The sequence below is a fragment of the Dreissena polymorpha genome, chromosome 10 (assembly GCF_020536995.1).
Source record: "Dreissena polymorpha isolate Duluth1 chromosome 10, UMN_Dpol_1.0, whole genome shotgun sequence".
NCBI classification, from domain to species: domain Eukaryota; kingdom Metazoa; phylum Mollusca; class Bivalvia; order Myida; family Dreissenidae; genus Dreissena; species Dreissena polymorpha.
The window spans coordinates 58,265,227-58,284,771 of NC_068364.1; the positions used below are offsets into that span (position 1 = coordinate 58,265,227).

The 19,545-nt window shown below is 35.5% G+C and overlaps 1 protein-coding gene across 2 annotated transcripts in view; it reads right to left on the reverse strand.

Moving 5' to 3' along the window:
• Positions 1–19,112, reverse strand: part of LOC127848171 (perlucin-like protein) — a 262,524-nt gene extending 243,412 nt beyond the window's left edge. The window contains exons 1-5 of one of the 2 annotated variants that reach the window (XM_052380472.1): positions 18,945–19,112; positions 17,920–18,014; positions 17,608–17,698; positions 17,067–17,283; positions 14,689–14,798 (exon numbers count right to left, since the gene is read on the reverse strand). In XM_052380472.1, coding sequence (XP_052236432.1) covers positions 14,771–14,798; positions 17,067–17,283; positions 17,608–17,698; positions 17,920–18,014; positions 18,945–18,981 — 468 coding nt within the window. In that variant the 5' untranslated portion in view covers positions 18,982–19,112 and the 3' untranslated portion in view covers positions 14,689–14,770. Of the gene's footprint in view, positions 1–14,688; positions 14,799–17,066; positions 17,284–17,607; positions 17,699–17,919; positions 18,015–18,944 lie in introns of those variants that run through there. The other variant, XM_052380473.1, reaches the window with a different exon arrangement.
• Positions 19,113–19,545: the final 433 nt, after the last annotated feature.

Sequence of the window (19,545 nt, forward strand, 5' to 3'; positions counted from 1 at the left end):
TTGAAGGTCACAGTGACCTTGACCTTCAAATGAATGACCTTGAAATGACCAGAGGTCATCTAAGTGTGCTTGCAAACCTTCATGTCAAGTTTGAAGACTCTATGTCCAAGCATACCAAAGTTATAACAATTTTAACATTTTAACATTTAAGGTCACAGTGACCTTGACCTTCAAATGAATGACATTGAAATGAGCAGTGGTGATCTTCTAGTACTGGCCAACCTTTATGTCAAGTTTGAAGACTCTAGGTACAAGCATACCAAAGTTATAACATGGAATAAGAACTTTAACATTTTTACCTACCAAAGTTATAAGAACTTTAACATTTTTACATTCAAGGTCACAGTGACCTTGACCTTAGAATGAATGACCTTGAAATGACCAGTGGTCATCTAAGTGTGCTTGCAAACCTTCATGTCAAGTTTGAAGACTCTATGTCCAAGCATACCAAAGTTATAACAATTTTAACATTTTAACATTTAAGGTCACAGTGACCTTGACCTTCAAATGAATGACATTGAAATGACCAGTGGTCATCTTCTAGTACTGGCCAATCTTTATTTCAAGTTTGAAGACTCTAGGTACAAGCATACCAAAGTTATAACATGAAATAAGAACTTTAACATTTTTACATTCAAGGTCACAGTGACCTTGACCTTCAAATGAATGACATTGAAATGTCCAGTGGTTACTTTCTAGTTCTGGCCAACCGTCATGTCAAGTTTCAAGACTCTAGGTCCAAGCATACCAAAGTTATAACAACTTTAACATTTTTACATTCAAGGTCACAGTGACCTTGACCTTCAAATGAATGACCTTGAAATGTCCAGTGGTTACTTACTAGTTCTGGCCAACCTTCATGTCAAGTTTCAAGACTCTAGGTCCAAGCATACCAAAGTTATAACAACTTTAACATTTTTATATTGAAGGTCACAGTGACATTCACCTTCAAATGAATGACCTTGAAATGACCAGTGGTCATCTGTTAATCCTGGCCAACCTTCATGTCAAGTTTGAAGACTCTAGGTCCAATCATACCAAAGTTATACCATGAAATAAGAACTTTAACATTTTTACATTCAAGGTCACAGTGACCTTGACCTTCAAATGAATGACCTTGAAATGACCAGTGGTTACTAACTAGTTATGGCCAACCTTCATGTCAAGTTTCAAGACTCTAGGTCCAAGCATACCAAAGTTATAAGAACTTTAACATTTTTTATATTGAAGGTCACAGTGACCTTGACCTTCAAATGAATGACCTTGAAATGACCAGTGGTCATCTGTTAATCCTGGCCAACCTTCATGTTAAGTTTGAAGACTCTAGGTCCAAGCATACCAAAGTTATACCATGAAATAAGAACTTTAACATTTTCGAGCACGCCGCCACCCCGCCCGCCCGCCCGCCCCCCCGCCCGCCCGACAACATCAATCTATAAGCCGAGATTTTTTCGAAAAAAATCCGGCTAAAAATCTTTTTCCTTCAAGCACTTTTTAAATGGCAGCCAAAATACACATATAATAAAAAAAAGTTTTACGGATACCACCCTCTTACCAGATAACGTGACTTAGCATATGTTTAACCCGTTAGATATATTGAATCCGGTTCGCAATCAATGAATCCACTTGAATTATAATGAAATGCGAAAACTTGCTGCTTGCTTGTTTTTCATATGACTGTCACGATCTGTGCTGTCCTGACCGGCAGTCTCTGTCCCGAAAGCGCCTTTCTTTTTGTGCCGTATGCCGCAGCGTCTGCTTGTGTTTGTGTTTTATTGTCATGTATATAAAACAAAAAACTAATGGCGAACCAGTTAAAAATGGTCGATTTAAGTCGACATCATCAGTAGTAACATCGGAAATAATATTACGCCATTTTATTGACAGTATATTAACAGATGTTATAAAATCGGTGCAGAGAAAGAAAACATGACGGAAATAAGGTCACAGACAAGACTATTTCTAATTGGAAAGTAAGTTTTCCGTGGCTCAAAATTGCAACGGACGGCGATGCATGTGTAAGAAATTGAACATAAATACTCCTTAAAATTATTGGATTTTGATTTTTACTCATCAATTAAAAATTTCGTGAGTGAAATACCCCTTGGCTGAAAAAATTATCTGGAGCTCTGGTTACGCTCCTTCACATTAACATGTAAATAGGCTTTATACACATACTACTGTTAGCAACACAACATTTATTGCATTATATAAACCAAAAGCGCACAACGTATGCTGATATTTGTATTTGCTTGAACTCTGGCTAAAGTTAAATAAGAAGTATTTTTAAACACTTTCATCAAGATGTATTTTAGTCAGTAAAAGTCATACTATAATTATGTAATATAAGTCATGCCTTTTGATACAAGATCGGCCATTATAGGAGAAATCGGGAATTCCGATAATAAAGACATTTCAAGAATGCGCATTTAGCTTGCATGTACGGCTATTCTGTGCCTTTTTTAAGCGTTGATGACTTCATATACATGTACATCTTATTTATATGTTCGTGTGCTTCTTATAATTGTCGATGTTGAAACTTAATTTATATAGATAGACTAATCAAAATAAATCAGTGTTTGTAGTAACGATTCATTCTTTAACACACTACCGCCACCACAACCTCCACCGCCACCTCCATCGCTGACGCCGCCACCGTCATCGCCTCAACCACCACAACCACCACAATCACCACCACCTCCACCACTACCACCACCACCAATACCACCACCACCACCACCACCACCATTACCACCACCACCAGTACAATTACCACCACCACCATTACCACCACTACCATAACCACCACAACCACCACCACCACCACCACCACCACCACCACCACCACCACCACAGCCACCACAACCATCACCACCAACGCCACCACCACCACCACCACCACCACCATCACCACCACCTACTACCACTACCTTTTCTATTCAGATATTTTACCTCTAATCCAAATAATACGACTACCATTTATACAAATACTACTACCGTTACCACTACTTCCTCATTACCACTATCACTATAAGAACCACCAATACTACCACTACTTCCAATACCACTAAGACTACTTTTTCTATCACTACTATTAGTACTTACACAATTGTAATTAACTAAGAGAACTTTTTCGAGCAATCTGTTACAATTTTCCTACGTCAACTGACATAGATCTACGTAATTAAAAATATAATGTGGGAGAATCTAAGGCAATGCCTTTGTCAGACTTTGCTTTGTTTGGTACAATCTGCTACATATTTTGCTACTTCATATGTGTGGGTTATTTAAAAACTATTTTTGAAGAAAAATCGATGCCATCACCATTGTATGATTAAAACAAAGGAACAATCTGCTACATGTTTCTCCACGTTATCCGATACACATGTACTGTAGTCATTAAAAAAATGTGTAAAAAAATCAATATGACAATACCATTGTTTACCGCTTTTAAAACCGTAAGTAGGATTTCTAGACGTATACGTCCATTTCGACAAACGCGATTACTTTTAAGTTTCAAAGCGCAAAAAGACGGATTTCTGCCTTGTAACCACTAGATATATTCTAATTGGCATAGAAAAAATAAATCTATAACCTAGTTAGCAAGTAATTAATTATTTTCCAAACGGTACCGCTTTAAAAACCGAAAGTAGGATTTCTAGACGTATACTCCATTTCGACAAACGTGACTTTACGGATTTCAACCTTGTAACCACCAGATATATTCTAATTGGCATAGATAAAATATGTTTCTAATTTATACGTAAATTTAAAGTGATATTATGGGCATTTTTCATTGTTGAATTGAGCTGAAAAGAATAAACAGGTCAAAAGAGTTAGTTAAAATGTGGTTATTGACCAATTATCTGCAACTCATATTGCTACCAGTGGTTTATAAAAATATATTTTATATTCGATATTCTTACGTGACTCACCCAGTCCTCTAAGCCGAAATGATCCGTAAAACAAAATTGTGTATGTGTGTCGTATGAACGAATCTGCACTAAAACTAAATTTAGGTTCACATCGTACATACATGATCAGTTGTCAAACGAAATTACGGTTGATATTCAAATGAATTATTTTTCTCTTTCCGGGATATTGTTTTAGTATGTTGATGCTGCATTAACAAATATACGTGTATATGAAGTGAAAACACCAAAAATAAACAACGGTTGCGATAGACACCTATAAACTGTTAGATGCCCTTAATATCTCTTTAATATGCCAAATAAGTTAAGTGGCTTTAAGAAAGAGCCGCGTGAAAAAACATGCAATTGCTTTTAATCCAGCATGTAACCATGATGTTTCAACATCACTATTCGTAATTTATTGTACGGTGCGTGGAACAATTAATGCTTAAGTTGAAGCGTGATATTTTTTAAGACTTAACACACGTATAGGGGTATTCAATATGCCTTGAAAGCAATGTAATATTCGATTTCCTTGTGCTCAATGAAGAACATTCATGATAATATTTTACATCAACTCCAAACTATAAATGCTGGCCTTCCTATGCTGAAGTTTAGATATCGCCGATACGTGGCCACACCGGAAGTCATCAGAACAATGATCGCCACAGTTAAACCACCGACAAAACGCGAGATCTCGTCTATGTTAGGCAACTCTAAGGGACCTGTATGTAACATTATCACCAAAATATTGGAAGATTCCATGAGGGGAAAAATGCACAGTTTATCCGCTTAACTGATTTAAATTAAGAAGAGGAGGACTGTATCATAGCAGCTATACGTGGCGTTAAGATGTAGAAGATAAAAGAACTGTGTTACGTCTGATTAGACTATTTTCAATTAAAGTGTGTTGTATGATGTGGCACCGTTTGTAACTTGATAAACGACGAAACAGTTAGCGAAAACCTCAAGCTCGTTTAGCGGGACTCTTTTGATAACATTTTCATGGCAAGGGCTGGTTTCTCTTATAGAGAAAAATCGAGATTCGCTCAATCAGCATTGGAACTGAAGTTAATTGCTTGTTCTATAACAATAATGTAATTAAGCCGTTTGTTTAAAATGACGCTCATAAACTGTTCCTTGAAGGTTTGAAGTCAATGGATTCCCTGCCGGACAGTGCCTCAAGTCACACTTGTAAACATACCCTCCAGTTATAGGTATTACACATATTTAAAGGACGAGCGAAAAAAACTGGACCAAACGAATATTAACAAGACTTTTGAATCATGACCGTACATGTGTAAGATGAAAAAGGCATGTCATTAATCTCATATTGAACCCTCACTTTAATTATGGTAGTTCTTATTTTGCGTTACGAATTTTGTTCAAATATAATCTGGGCGCCGCTCGTGCATGCGACTGTCCACTACAACATCGGTCTAAGGAGTGGCATCAGTGGTACAAAATCAGATGTCAACACCACGTTTTTTTATTCGTGTGCCAAATTTTTGGTATTATACCAACATAAAACACAAGCGAACCAAACCAAAAAGAATAAATGTGCAAACAATGTGGAAAAAATTTATTCAATTTTAATATTTATATATTAGATAAATCATGTGTGAGAGTTTTCGACCCACATACACAACAATAAACGGTCAACGTCAAATGTTAAAGTGTGCCTACCTCATTCGTATCTGATATTAGATAATTTAATCATGATGTCTCCAACAACTAGTGTGTTTCATCCTAAATGTATGTTTACGTTCATGTTCAAAGAAATGGAAACATATTTGTAATTATATGTTTTTTTATAAATATTGTCAAGCTTATAAATTTTGTCCAGTACCTTGCACAGAAGCGAACACTTGTGTGCGCAATTTGAATGACTAATTCATAACTGACTAGACTATTGATACGAGAGGAAACAAGCTAGCGCTGAAAAAGTACAAGCTATAAAGTAAACGTCTAAAGCAGTATGTTACATGTTAATTAAGGGACACATATTTTTGTTATCATGTGTGCGTACTTAAGATTTCCGATCGAACAACGAAGCGACAATAAAGTTCACTGTCCTTTAAATTATGAATGTTCACGTTAAACAAATTAAGTCGGCTGAATTATGATGAGTGGTTTTGGTGTTAAGGATGCCAGAGTGCTTATAAGGATTTTGGTGCGTGTGAGAGTCGTGTATTATGATACATAAATGGGTGATATATGGTGTTTTATTCATTCCGATTCTGCGTTTGAATTTAAAAATGCAAATAATTAGGAAATCGTGTACATCATGAGGCTGCTTATCGTAAGTCATCCAGTTTTTTTATTTATTAACAATTTTTTTTATTATACTGGAAGGTTTTTTTCTGTGTTATAATTTTTCCGTTCCATGTATTTTATTTTCCTCGTGAATAGGTGTGTGGGTCGATGGCTTCCCGCTCCACACCCAGCACAATTTATAAATATTATAAGCATATTACAGCGCAAATTTGTTGTTTTTGATATATACACAGATACGCGTGATAAATACAAAAAACAATAAGTGCTTATTAAAATATGTGTTCGAATGATAAAACTTTTCAGTATTGACTTAGGTAACGCAAGCGTGTTCATGTACACAGATATTCGCAAGCTCACGCATTGTTTTGTGTCCCTTGAAACACTCGGTATTTTCAATATTTTCATTAACCCATTTATGCCTAGCGTCCTGAAAAAAGGACATTGCAAACAGCGTAAACCCAGATGAGACGCCGCATAATAGGTGACATTCACTCCTCTTTTTTTAAATTTCACTCCTATTTTTCTATCTCGTGTTCAAGACTTAGTTACTCGTGGCCACGAGTGAGCTATGTCGTGGCCACGAGATAGAAAAAAGAGGAGTGCACAACTAAATAAAAGAGGAGTGCAATTAAAAAAAGAGCGGTGCAGTAAATAAAGGAAGGGTGCATTAAACAAAAGAGGAGAAAATTTCCAGATCTCGAGATCCTGACTTAGCTAACTCGTGGCCACGAGATAGAAAAAAGAGGATTGTAATTTAAAACAAAGAGGTGTGATTGTCACCTCTATGCCACCGTAATTTTAAGATATTATTCCGAAAGCATACATGTTGTCTATATGTACATACTTACAATTCTTGGACGAAATCGTCTGGACATGTACCATATTTGCTTAAAATGCTTCATTTTGTTATAATAACTTAATATCTTATATTGGTTTACACGATATTTCTGCTTCTGTTTGATACCAATCTTTTGAATGAAATCTCAGACGCGTTACTACTATTGCGAGCTAGATGCATGTATTGCCTTTTCCATATACTAAGTGTTGTCTTTGCTAGATGCATGCGTCATCTATGGCATATATTCAATGTTGGCTTGACTAGATGCATGCATTGCCTTTTCCATATACTACGTGTTGGCTTTGCTAGATGCATGCGTCATCTATGACATATATTCAATGTTAGCTTGGCTAGATGCATGCGTCATCTATGTCATATATTCAATGTTGGCTTGGCTAGATGCATGCGTCATCTATGTCTTATACTCAACGATGGCTTGGCTAGATGCACGTATCACCTATGTCATATGCTCAATGTTGGCTTGGCTAGATGCATGCGTCATCTATGTCATATACTCAATGTTGGCTTGACTAGATGCACGTATCACCTACTAGTATGTCATATATTCAATGTTGGCTTGGCTAGATGCAAGCGTCACCTATGTCATATACTCAATGGTTGCTTGGCTAGATGCATGTGTCATCTATGTCATATATCCAATGTTGGCTTGGCTAGATGCATGCGTCATCTATTTCATACACTCAATTTTGGCTTGGCTAGATGCAAGCGTCACCTATGTCATATACTCAATGGTTGCTTGGCTAGATGAATGCGTCATCTATGTCATATATTCAATGTTTGCTTGGCTAGATGCATGCGTCATCTATTTCATATACTCAATGTTGGCTTGGCTAGATGCATGCGTCATCTATGTCATATACTCAATGTTGGCTTGGCTAGATGCACGTATCACCTATGTTGTATACTCAATGTTGGCTTGGCTAGATGCACGTATCACCTATGCCATATACTCAATGTTGGCTTGGCTAGATGCATGCGTCATCTATGTCATATATTCAATGTTGGATTGGCTAGATGCATGCGTCATCTATGTCATATACTCAATGTTGGCTTGGCTAGATGCATGCGTCACCTATGTCATATACTCAATGCTGGCTTGGCTAGATGCATGCGTCATCTATGTCTTATATTCAATGTTGGCTTGGCTAGATGCATGCGTCATCTATGTCATATACTCAATGTTGGCTTGGCTAGATGCATGTGTCAGTCCGGTGTTTTGAAGCTCGGTATCGTAGCGAAACGGTATGCATGCGCCTGAGCCATTCTCATAAACAATATCGCGAAACGTAGGTATTAATTTTGAATGTGGTTAAACAAAATCTGCTATGATTGTATTCTACAGTACAGCTAGACCAAGGCTATTAGTAATGAATAATGAAATATACCTTACCATCACACACAAAATCCCACCTAATTGGAATCGATACACCTGTCGTATTACTTTTACAACTTGTAAGACCGTATCGTGTTGCAGGCACAAAAACACCGCACACATATATTTGTCAGCATCAATAAATAATTTAATCAGAAAAGAACTAAATGTTTAAACATAATTTTCTGATCAAATTGTTTTACAATTATATGTACAACCAATTAGTTGTGATCATAATTTTGTAAAGGTGTCAAATTTTTACAATGCCTCATTGTTTCGTTCTTAGAACTCCATCAACATAGTTTGTAATACTAAGAACGCGGTTTCTCTAACCAAAACTACTCATGGGTTGGTAGTTGATAACAACACCTAATAGTTCTTATAGTTGCTATTCAACAATACCGACTCGATTCAAAACAGTAATATCGATACAGTTCATTGCGGGTGTTATTTTACTAGATTAACATTAACACAAAAACTGTCATAATAAAATTATTAACTCAATCTCATTCACAAAACGATTATTGTGCATGACTTGTATTGGTAAATATATATGAATGTACAATACAAAAACAATTCCTTAGGGCCCAAGTCGATGTCCAATGTGTATGTTTTATTTTACCCATGCTGAAGTATTCAACTTAATATCAGTTAAAGTGTAAATCATGGTGCAGAATCAACGGGGTTTTCAGTGGTTTATACACGGGCTTGACAGAATGTAAACACACCGTGTAGAACTTTATTTTTGCAAATATCTCAAGTTATTGAAATTCATTTGCAAAAATCTGTCGTGCATAAAAGACAGTGTTTCTGGCAGTTTGTGTCGATATCTTATGGTATCAGAATAAATCATTGAATACGTCTGAAATCGGTGACAAAACTTCACGTTGCGTGAAGCATGACCGTATAAATAAATGCAGTGCACATATAATATTTTGACAGGACCACATTATTATTAAAGAAAGTTATTCTGATGTATATCATATTGCCATAAGCAGCATACAAATCTGCCTTATATGCACTAGTTGAAATTCTTAAGATAAATTGTTTTAAAAATTCATTCGAAAAAAATCACCACTTACCGATTCCCACAAAGTCACGTGATCCTGCACCCTGGACATGGTTCTTGGAAGAAATCACGTATCCGTTTTGTGCTCTTCTTCTACAGGTTAACTGCCTAATTCTCCTTGCATGCGTGGACCAGTTTTCCGCCAAGCCTGCAACGGGTTCTGAATATGACACAAAGTATAACATCGTCATCAACATTGAAGATATTATGGCGGATGAAGACATGAGCAGGTCTATATCAAGCTCAAGAGACAACGATTACGACACGAAGGCGCCAGAGTCGACAACCAGTAGTGATGCGAGTATGTATAACTAGGCCAAAGTCGGTAACCAGTAGTGATGCGAGTATGTAAAACCAAGCTCCATGTTAATTTAAAATGTTTTCAGTCAATGTTCAAACAAAGTCATGACCGCGGAATAAATCATATACCCAATATTTATCATTTACGAGGCCACAATATACTAAATATTTTCCTTACATAGTTTAAAATAAAAGCCACATTTTAAAGCGAACATAAATGCAACATTTTGCGCATATGGACCCCATACCCATATATTTTCGTAAAGCGCATTCTAAGCAAAATCGATTTTAGAAATACAAAATATAGTTTATGTTCAAATCCAGAACGAACTTGACACAATTAAAAATCGACGGTTTTAACTTAAGTCTTTATCTTTATCATATTCCAGGGATTTAGAAATGAATACCTATGTTTACCATTTCAAAATCTCAAACAGATAAAACCATAACAGCAGTCAAAGGTGTAAAACATGCCTTCGAGAAAAGTGTGATGATGTTTGTAGAGAGTAAGCCCTGCATTACTTGATAATTAAGTGTAATGAAACCTCTAAGACACATCGCAAAAAACAGTCTCGTCTTGATAATAAGTTACCGATGTCCAATGTTCATTCCAAATTTCAGATCTATCGATCACGTAGAAATGATTGAAAATGCATTTTATAATAAGGCATGATGGACCAAATAGCTTTCGCCGTCGATGATTTGATTTATAAAGGGCGGTCAAAAGCGAACACATTCACCTAATTATTACTCATCAGCCAAAATACTGGAATAAGCATCAATTATAACATGTGCATCGCTTCTTTCAACGCGAGTAAGTGCGCTTTGAGACGCTTAAGACGAGTTTTGTGTATGTTTTTTATTTCATCTTTTCCACTGAAAAAAAAAACAACATTTTTTTTAATTTAAAATTCGCAATGCTCGTTAAAGTCATGATACAAAACGCAACTTTACTGCGAAACATACAAATGATCATAACATCCCGCACACAAATTCTGATTTGATATAAAAAGTAGTGCCCTTTCGTCACGGGGCCTGTTTTGTGTTTACTATACACTAAACATTTTTCTTACACAATTCAATGTTAAAGCGACACCTTTAAGCGAAAATAAATGAAACATTTTGCTCATAGGGAAAGGCCCAAATAGCCATACATTTTCTTAAAGGACACTTAAAGCCAAATCGTTTTAAGCTATCATATATGTTTAAAACCCAGGAAGATCTTTACACAAATTCAAATCGACTGTTTTTGCACCTTCTGTTTTACGGCTGTTTTGTGGTGGAATGTAACCTTTTTCTGGTGCAATTGTTTACTATAGTCTCATAATTTATCATATTTCAGGCTTAAAGGGGCCTTTTCACAGATTTTGGCATGTTTTGAAGTTTGTCATTAGATGCTTTATATTGATAAATGTAAACATTGGATCTAAAATGCTCCAGTAAAAATCAAGAATAAAATTTTTAAAAAAGAAAAGAAAGGTAACCCTCAGCAGGGCTCGAACCACTGACCCCTGGAGTCCTGGAGTAAAAAGTCTACCGCTTAGGCCACTCGGCCATCCTTCCTGATACAATGACTTATGTATTTTATACTTTATATAAGCAATATTCGTAGTTTCACAAAATATAACGACAACAACAGAACTCTCCAAAATATAACTTCGTTTCGCGTTGCAACGCTTTATAATTTTCAGGTTTTTAAATCGTAAAAAGATGCATATAATGGCATATTTTAGAGCATGGTAAATGTTCAGTAATACTGTTTCCTCACAAATATCATAATTACAACGAAAATTTGCGAATCTGAATCAATTTTTTCAATTTTGTCAATTTGCCCAAACGTAAAAAGGCCCTTTTAAGTAGTGAACACCTATGGTTGCCCTTTGAATATGTCTATAAGACAAAAAAAGAACAACAGTTTAAAGTGTAAAACATGGTTTCGATTAAAATGTGAGGATTTTTTAGAGAGTTCACGACTTGATTATTTAGTTTAATGTCATCTATAACTGTGCACATAACTTATTTTGATTTGACGCTTGTTCAGAGTTGTCGTTCCATGTTCTCACATTCAATAGAGCTATGCTGGTTCCAGTCACACCTTTGCGCCAAGGTTGGCTTGTTCACGTATTTGAGAAGGTACCCAGTAAACGGTGTACCAAGCAACTACATCGACGCTTATATCATATGAATACATTTTACGTTGCTTTTAGAAGATGACTACCAATGATTTCAGTTAACTTTATGTAAGTATATTATTTAAATTTAATACAAGGTTCCGATTGTACACGAACCAGGCTCATTTCATCGGAACGACCAACCAACGGCAATGAACATTCGATGGAACGTTCCTTCGATGAAGTACGTATAACAATTAATTTTCATATCCCATCCTATTGGGGTGAATTGTGTCTATAAAAACAACAACATACAAACATTGTGTTAGTTATTTTTGCACCGTCAATATAAACCCAATAATGACTGTATGCACATTCGAATGCTATAATGTCATTTATAGTTTACCACGTTCTCTTTCTTTTTTTTGTAATCTCAAAATGGTGGAATAAATAGAATACAGTGTACTTTTCGAATAAAGATTTTTCGGGAAAGCACTCGCTAAGGTTAATGTGTTCTTAATATCAATAAATAAGTAAATATATATTTAATATTATCTTGTATAATATATTCTTTTCTAATCAAAATATGTTCGGAAGTTGGAAATCTGACCACGTTGATTTATTTCAGGCTTGTCGTGATGAAGCTGTCTCGACTTGACATTATTGTGTTTATTTTTTAAAACGTCATTTAAAGTTTATGTTGAACTAAAAAATAAATAAATAAGTATTTAAGTTCACAGTAGCGAACGGGGCTAAGTGCAGCACAAATACCGAAAAAAATCCAATGCATATTTGATGGAACTGTCCCTATTGTTGTATGTATAGTTATCACGTTGCATATTACGTCAGGAGTATATTGTCTCAATACAAGCGTATGATATAAACTTATAGTTATTACAGCTTTGCCAGGATAAAGCTACCATGCGCACAGTTATTACGTGATTGTGTTCATTGTAAGATTGTCATATAAGACTAGAGATGAGTTTATATATTTTAAAGTTGCATCTCTTTTCACTTAGATTTATTTGAGCTTTGCCGGGATAAAGTTGTTTTATGCAGTGTGATGACATAATTGTGTCTATTGAATTTGTCATGACGTGATGTAACGTTAATTGTGATAATTAGATATTTCATTATGTATAACTTTTAAAAGAACAAATACAAAAATGGGAACATATGGTATAAAAAGAACATTAGTTAAGTGTCAAATAAAGACAAGTAAAATCGCTCTGCAAGAAAACGTTAAGCACCCAATGAGGCTTATCTATTAGAGCTGCTTTTAAACATTCAATGTGTTTGTTATTTTGATCCAATCAACTGAACAATGAGTATGATCTAAAATTGAATTTAACCAGTCCTTTCTTTTATACGACTTTTTTTAAATTCTTATATACAAACGTTAAGTTGAACACGTTTACACATGTCCATTCATTTCAGGATGTAACGAATAAACAGTTAAAAAATCATCGTCTGTAAAACTCATCGAAAACTAAATATTCGGCAAATCAGAAAATCGTCAAGAATGCAGCCGCGATCTTTACTTCTGTGTTATTATTCAAGTGTACATCAATATGCGTTACATATAACTCTGTGTACTCAATTTTATGTTTTAGTTCCTAAACCCTGTCATTAGAGAAAGTCATGAAGCGCGGATGGAACATGACCCCCAGTCAGTAAGTGCTACATGTATTGCACTAGGACGCTTTTAAACTTATTACACAAGTCGTAAGCATTTATTATAAATTACAATCAGGGACGACAGTTTCCGTTTTACGATATTGTCTGTTTCAAGATAATCTCTTCTAAGCAAAAATTAACTTTATGCATAAAGTGTCGTCCCTGATAAGCCTGTGCGAACTGCACAGGCTAATCTGGGACAACACTTTACGCACATGCATAAAAAACCCATTTTCACGGAGCATGGCTAAAATAGTTTTTAATTTCATAGTATTTTAATTTTACTTTTATACTTTTTTACTTTTATTTACTCGCTGCGTAACACTTTCGAGTAAAGCTTGATTAAATAAATGTTAACGCAAGGTTTAATTATCGTTTTTATTTAAACGTTGGAACTATGAAAAAACACACACCTTCTCAACAGCTGTTAGATCCTGTAATTAATTGAATTGGATAAGTTGACCCATTGCTGTCACTGTAAAAATATAGCCCAACACGTCCGTCAATCGGCCGCCATACAGCTGTGAACTATTAAATCACGAACCTCTAGCAAACATTTCAACAACCATGTGCTCTGTGAAAAAGGGGTTTAATGCATGTGCGTAAAGTTTCGTCCGAGATAACCATTGCAGTCCGCACAGGCTAATCAGCGACGACACTTTCCGCCAAAACTAGATATTTGCTAAGAAGAGACTTTCTTGAAACGAAAAATATCATTAATTGGAAAGTGTCGTCCCTGATTAGCCTGTGAGGTCTGCACAGGCTAATCTAAAACGACACTTTACGCACATGCATTAAACCCCCTTTTCACAAAACACGGCTCACACTCATCGAATATCAATTAAATACTATTCGTTTGTTTAAATTAAGTAAATACGCAGTCTCGTTTGACCTGCAGGAATCAACAATACATTGAGTGTTGAAGACCAGGCTATGGTTAGTAATAAAAAACGGATATGACGTCTTGCCGGGTTTTCTTATTCGATTGCTAATGTCCCGTGACTTTCATGCATACTACATGGACATATTATTTTAAGGATTACGACAGATCGATAACACGTTACACTATGCACATTGGAAATATAATTTATGTACATGACAAGCATAGAATATTTTGAATTATATGAATTGTATTTTAAATTTGTTTCAGATGTTGGTTAACAATGCACCGAAGGAAGCATAGACGAGTTGAGATCAACCGACAATCACCGCCTGCTCATCGCTGAAAGAAAGATACACTGTTATAACATAAAGACATGCTTTCGGTTTGGTGGTTTCAAAAGAGTTTTTACGATCTCAATATCAACATTTTTATTAGCTTAATCTTAAACTTACACATGAAGATGAACGATCAAATATATGACTGGTTCTGATGATAGCTCTATTATATCAATGCCGTCATTCTGCACAGCCTAATGCTTGTCAATTAAAACAGTTCTTTTCTGTTATATCATTTTAACTTGATTTTTTTTTATCTCAATCAACATGTTACAATTGTAATTATCAAAACTTTAATTATGAAGACAATAACATGGAGTTGCATTAGATAAGAAACAAATAAAAACTAGCAATTCTAACCAGTGTTTGTCTTTAAACCTAAACGTGAGGTTACAGTAAATTTGGACTTTGCAATTGTGTGCCGTATGAACAAATTAACACATAGCATGGGATATTTCCCAACCATGCATACTTGTGAACGTGTTCATGTGTTAAATTATTAAATTACAAGAAACTATACAATTATTTACACTTTGATACACTTTAAATTGTGTTGACAATCTGGTTCTTCTACGTGTGAATTGCGATTATACTGTTTATTAGTCAGCGTTAGGTCTGTTATGAAAAGAAGATTGTAAGTACTCGCTTAAAGTGGTATACGGCGATAACTGATGGTTTAAAGGATCAGATTGGAAAAGTGATTGGTATAATAACAACCTCTTTCAGAGCATTTACAACCATCATTAGCATTAGCATCATAATGATCATAAATGGCATCATGATAATCATCATCACATTACAATCATTACCATAATCATTATAATCATCACCTTCAGAATCAACATCATCATCGTCGTCGTCGTCTTCATCATATATATCGTTATAAACATAATCACCATCATCTCATTCGCATAGACTTCATCCTCATCAAAATGATCATGATAATTTTACAATTGACAATATTGATGACTATGATGATGGTTCGAACACAATTAGCCTAAATAAGCACATGCATGGACCCAAGGTCAGGAGATAATGAAAGAATTTCGGGGTTTACCATGCATATAATTTGTGATAGTTCTGTTAAAACCCTATGATGCTGGATATAATTTGCTCATGACATGATCTTTGGCATAACTATTTTATTTGGCATTTGATTTTGAAGGCAGACATTGACCTTTTTGAAGGACATGCGTACATAATCATGGTCACAATTAACTCGGTGAACACATATCAGTGATGGTGGATGTTTAATAGACAGCTGACGTATTGCTAAGATGCTGATGGTGCTACCGGTGATGGTTGTTCTCTATGAAAAAGGGGTTTGATGCATGTACGTAAAGTGTCATCGCAGATTAGCATGTGCAGTCCGCACAGGCTAATCAGGGACGACACTTTCCGCCTTTATGAAAATTTCCGTTCAAGAAGGTCTCTTCTCAGCAAACATCCAGTTTAGGCGGACTGCACAGTTTAATCTGGGACGAAACTTTACGCACATCCATTAAACATCCTTTTCTCAGAGTGCGGCTCAATTATTGTATTACACGTATCAGTTTAACGACTAATCTGGTACATAATTTGTCCTTGACCAATGACAGGCTATGTGAAGCAGTTTATTAATCGAAATTAACGCGTGAGCGCCAAACAGGTATAAAATATTCACGATAAATCTCTGATAAAACATTATTAAAAATACATCAAACACTATTAAATTGCTGGATTTAAAAATAAAGCTGATACACTGCTTGCAAATGACGATCTCCAACAGTCTTTCAAAGTAATGAAATTCAACTACGACTTAAAATGCGACTTCAACATTTTCTTTCAGTTAGAAGCATTTCAGCATGGAAGTGTTACACATTACTATTAGTATGAGCTAAGTCAATATAATTGCTGGAAACTTAATATATCAGATCTTAATCCTTTTATGTTTTAAAATGGTAATTCGTTATAAAACTAGTAACACAAATGCAAGAAGCCGCCAACGAAGTGCTGTTATATGTATATATCGATTGGATGACTTGATTACTCAGTAAAAGAAGAAGTGACCTCAAAACCGATTTCTGATCTCCACTACATATGCATATTTGCATTCGTCAAAAGTCCAAATTTAAAGCAGATCGGCGTGTAGAAGTATTCTCTAAACTAATATGAAACCGGAGACTCTAACGAATGGAATAATCCTGACACATTAATTCGGCTAAACTTGCTCATGGAAATATCGCATGCGCAGAACGCATACTCTTCTTAATTGAGTTCAATAAGAACTTACACTAATTCACATACTGGCGGATACCGTTCACTACAAGAATCGTCAACCCAATGGTAGTTGTAACCGGCCCAGATTGCAGCGCAGTTAGCCGCAATACCACCGTTGGGTTCATTGTCATTAGGCTGCCAATCAGTAACGTTTGCTCGCTTTTCCGAGGGATACCATTTCCAGATACCTTCAGTTTCTTCGTCTGAGAGTCCGATCCAGTGCTTTTGGTCTGTTAGCATAACTTTGTATTTTTTGCCGCATTACTTTCAAAATTAATTAAAATGCATTACGCTGTGGCCGGGTTACTTTGCGTAAATGACAAGATACTTCAATATAATTATGTTGTAAAATACCTAACATATGGCAAGCATGATGAATAGTTTAAACTTGGACAAATTAACAATAAGGATCACGAAATAAATGGTATATCTCTGCACATTGACAATCTTACTTGGGCAGCTACTTCTGATATAAGTGAAGTTTTTTAAGCAAACATAGCGCAACAACAGATGTACGAACAATGTAAGAAATCAAACTAGTGCCTCATTCTTACCACTCAAAAGCATCAAATAGCCTCTGAGAAAAGCAATCTCATCTCTGGTCTCGAGGTTTACAAGCGAGGCACCATAATGTTCGCAGTGTCTCTAAAATTATATTTTAAAATATAAAACAAACTTGCAAAATGTAATGACCTACATATAAATATTATTTCATTATGCCCCTTTGTACGTCAGAGTAACAGATTTTGCAAGAGAACCGCAGTAGCCGACTTTAAAAGTTTGAGTTTTTATTACAGGATCATTTATATCCACATATTACCCAAGATAAATACTGGGAGAAAATGTGTTGGTCGGCACACTGTTACCTGCGAATCAAGAAAGTTGAAAGATGTGTGTCCAACATGGTAACACGACTGCTCGTACCTCAGCCAACTATTTGGACAAACTGCGACACAAAGTGCTGCAGTGAAAAGATCACCGTTTCAGATTTTTATGTTTCTCTTCACATGTATTTGAGCTGCGCTTTGTGAAAGGGGGGTTTAATGCATGTGCGTAAAGTGTCGTGCCAGAATAGCCTGTGCAGTCCACACAAAAAATAATTACGTCTAAACTGGCTTTTTGCTAAGAAGATACTTTCTTTGAACGAAATATATCATACATTTAAAGCGTATAGCGTCGTCCCTGATTAGACTGTGCGAACTATACAGGCTAATATGGGAAGCCACTTTACGCAAATGCATTAAACCCCCTTTTCACAGAGCACGGCCCTTATGTATGAACATGAAATTATTAATATTAGTAAATAGAAATGTATACATGAATAAATATGTATTCGTACTTATATATCTATGTACATAAACGTTCGTCTTTTTAAGGGTTTTAACAGTAATACACGTTATATAATTTATATGGTGATATAAAGATTGTAACAGTGAACATATTTGAAACTAGCTAGTCGAAATAAAGTCAATCCAAAATTGAAACAATAAATATGGTATCACTATTAAATAATCGTTCAGTATATATATACTATAGCATACTATTTTTTGTCGCGCATTTCATATCTTTACTAAATGAACTAAGAACACAAATCGATATAATAAAATAATAATCAACCACACTGGTACGTGATAGGGCAAACACCTGCAATATACCTCAATTAATGTAAACGACATGCTTTGTAATTGTACACTAATGTAGAAATGGTCTACACCGCAAAACATTTGATTCACATATGGGCAGTATTTTGTAGAAAGCAAACTTAAACATAGTCCATTTTTTTTAATCCTAAATTTCATGTGAGTCGCTTTCAAAAACATTTGATGAAATTTTAAAAGTGTAAGACCAACATTACTGTAAACATTTATATGGTTTGCGATTATCTACTTACGAATAACACAAAGCATAGTCACGCAGAACAGCCCCATTTTGTCATGCGGTTTTTTGTACACGAGCTGTAATTTAACTCTCCATACAATTTAAAATGACCTGACAAAACTCGTCTCCTATCTTGATCACGTTACGACCATATTAACACGCTGATAGCATAATGTGCGTGCTTTGCAAATTAGGACAGATTGACTGTGATTGTTATTTGCGAGAAATATGCCAATGCAGATTAGGAAACAATGGCTCGACATGGAATAGTGATGACCACAAATGCATCCATCATCAGCAGCAGCGTAAGCATCAGCAACTTCATCATCATCATCATCATCATCATCATCATCATCATCATCATCATCATCATCATCATCATCATCATCATCACCATCACCATCACCATCACCATCATCATCATCATCATCATCATCATCATCATCATCATCATCATCATCATCAACATCATCATCATGATCATCAATGTTATTTAAGTGTACTAATTATCTTCATCATAAGCATCGGCATTGGACTTATTGATAGCATATCCCCAATTTCTCTTAAAATCTTTACACCAAAGTAGGATCTAATACAAAGCGCGGTTCTATACG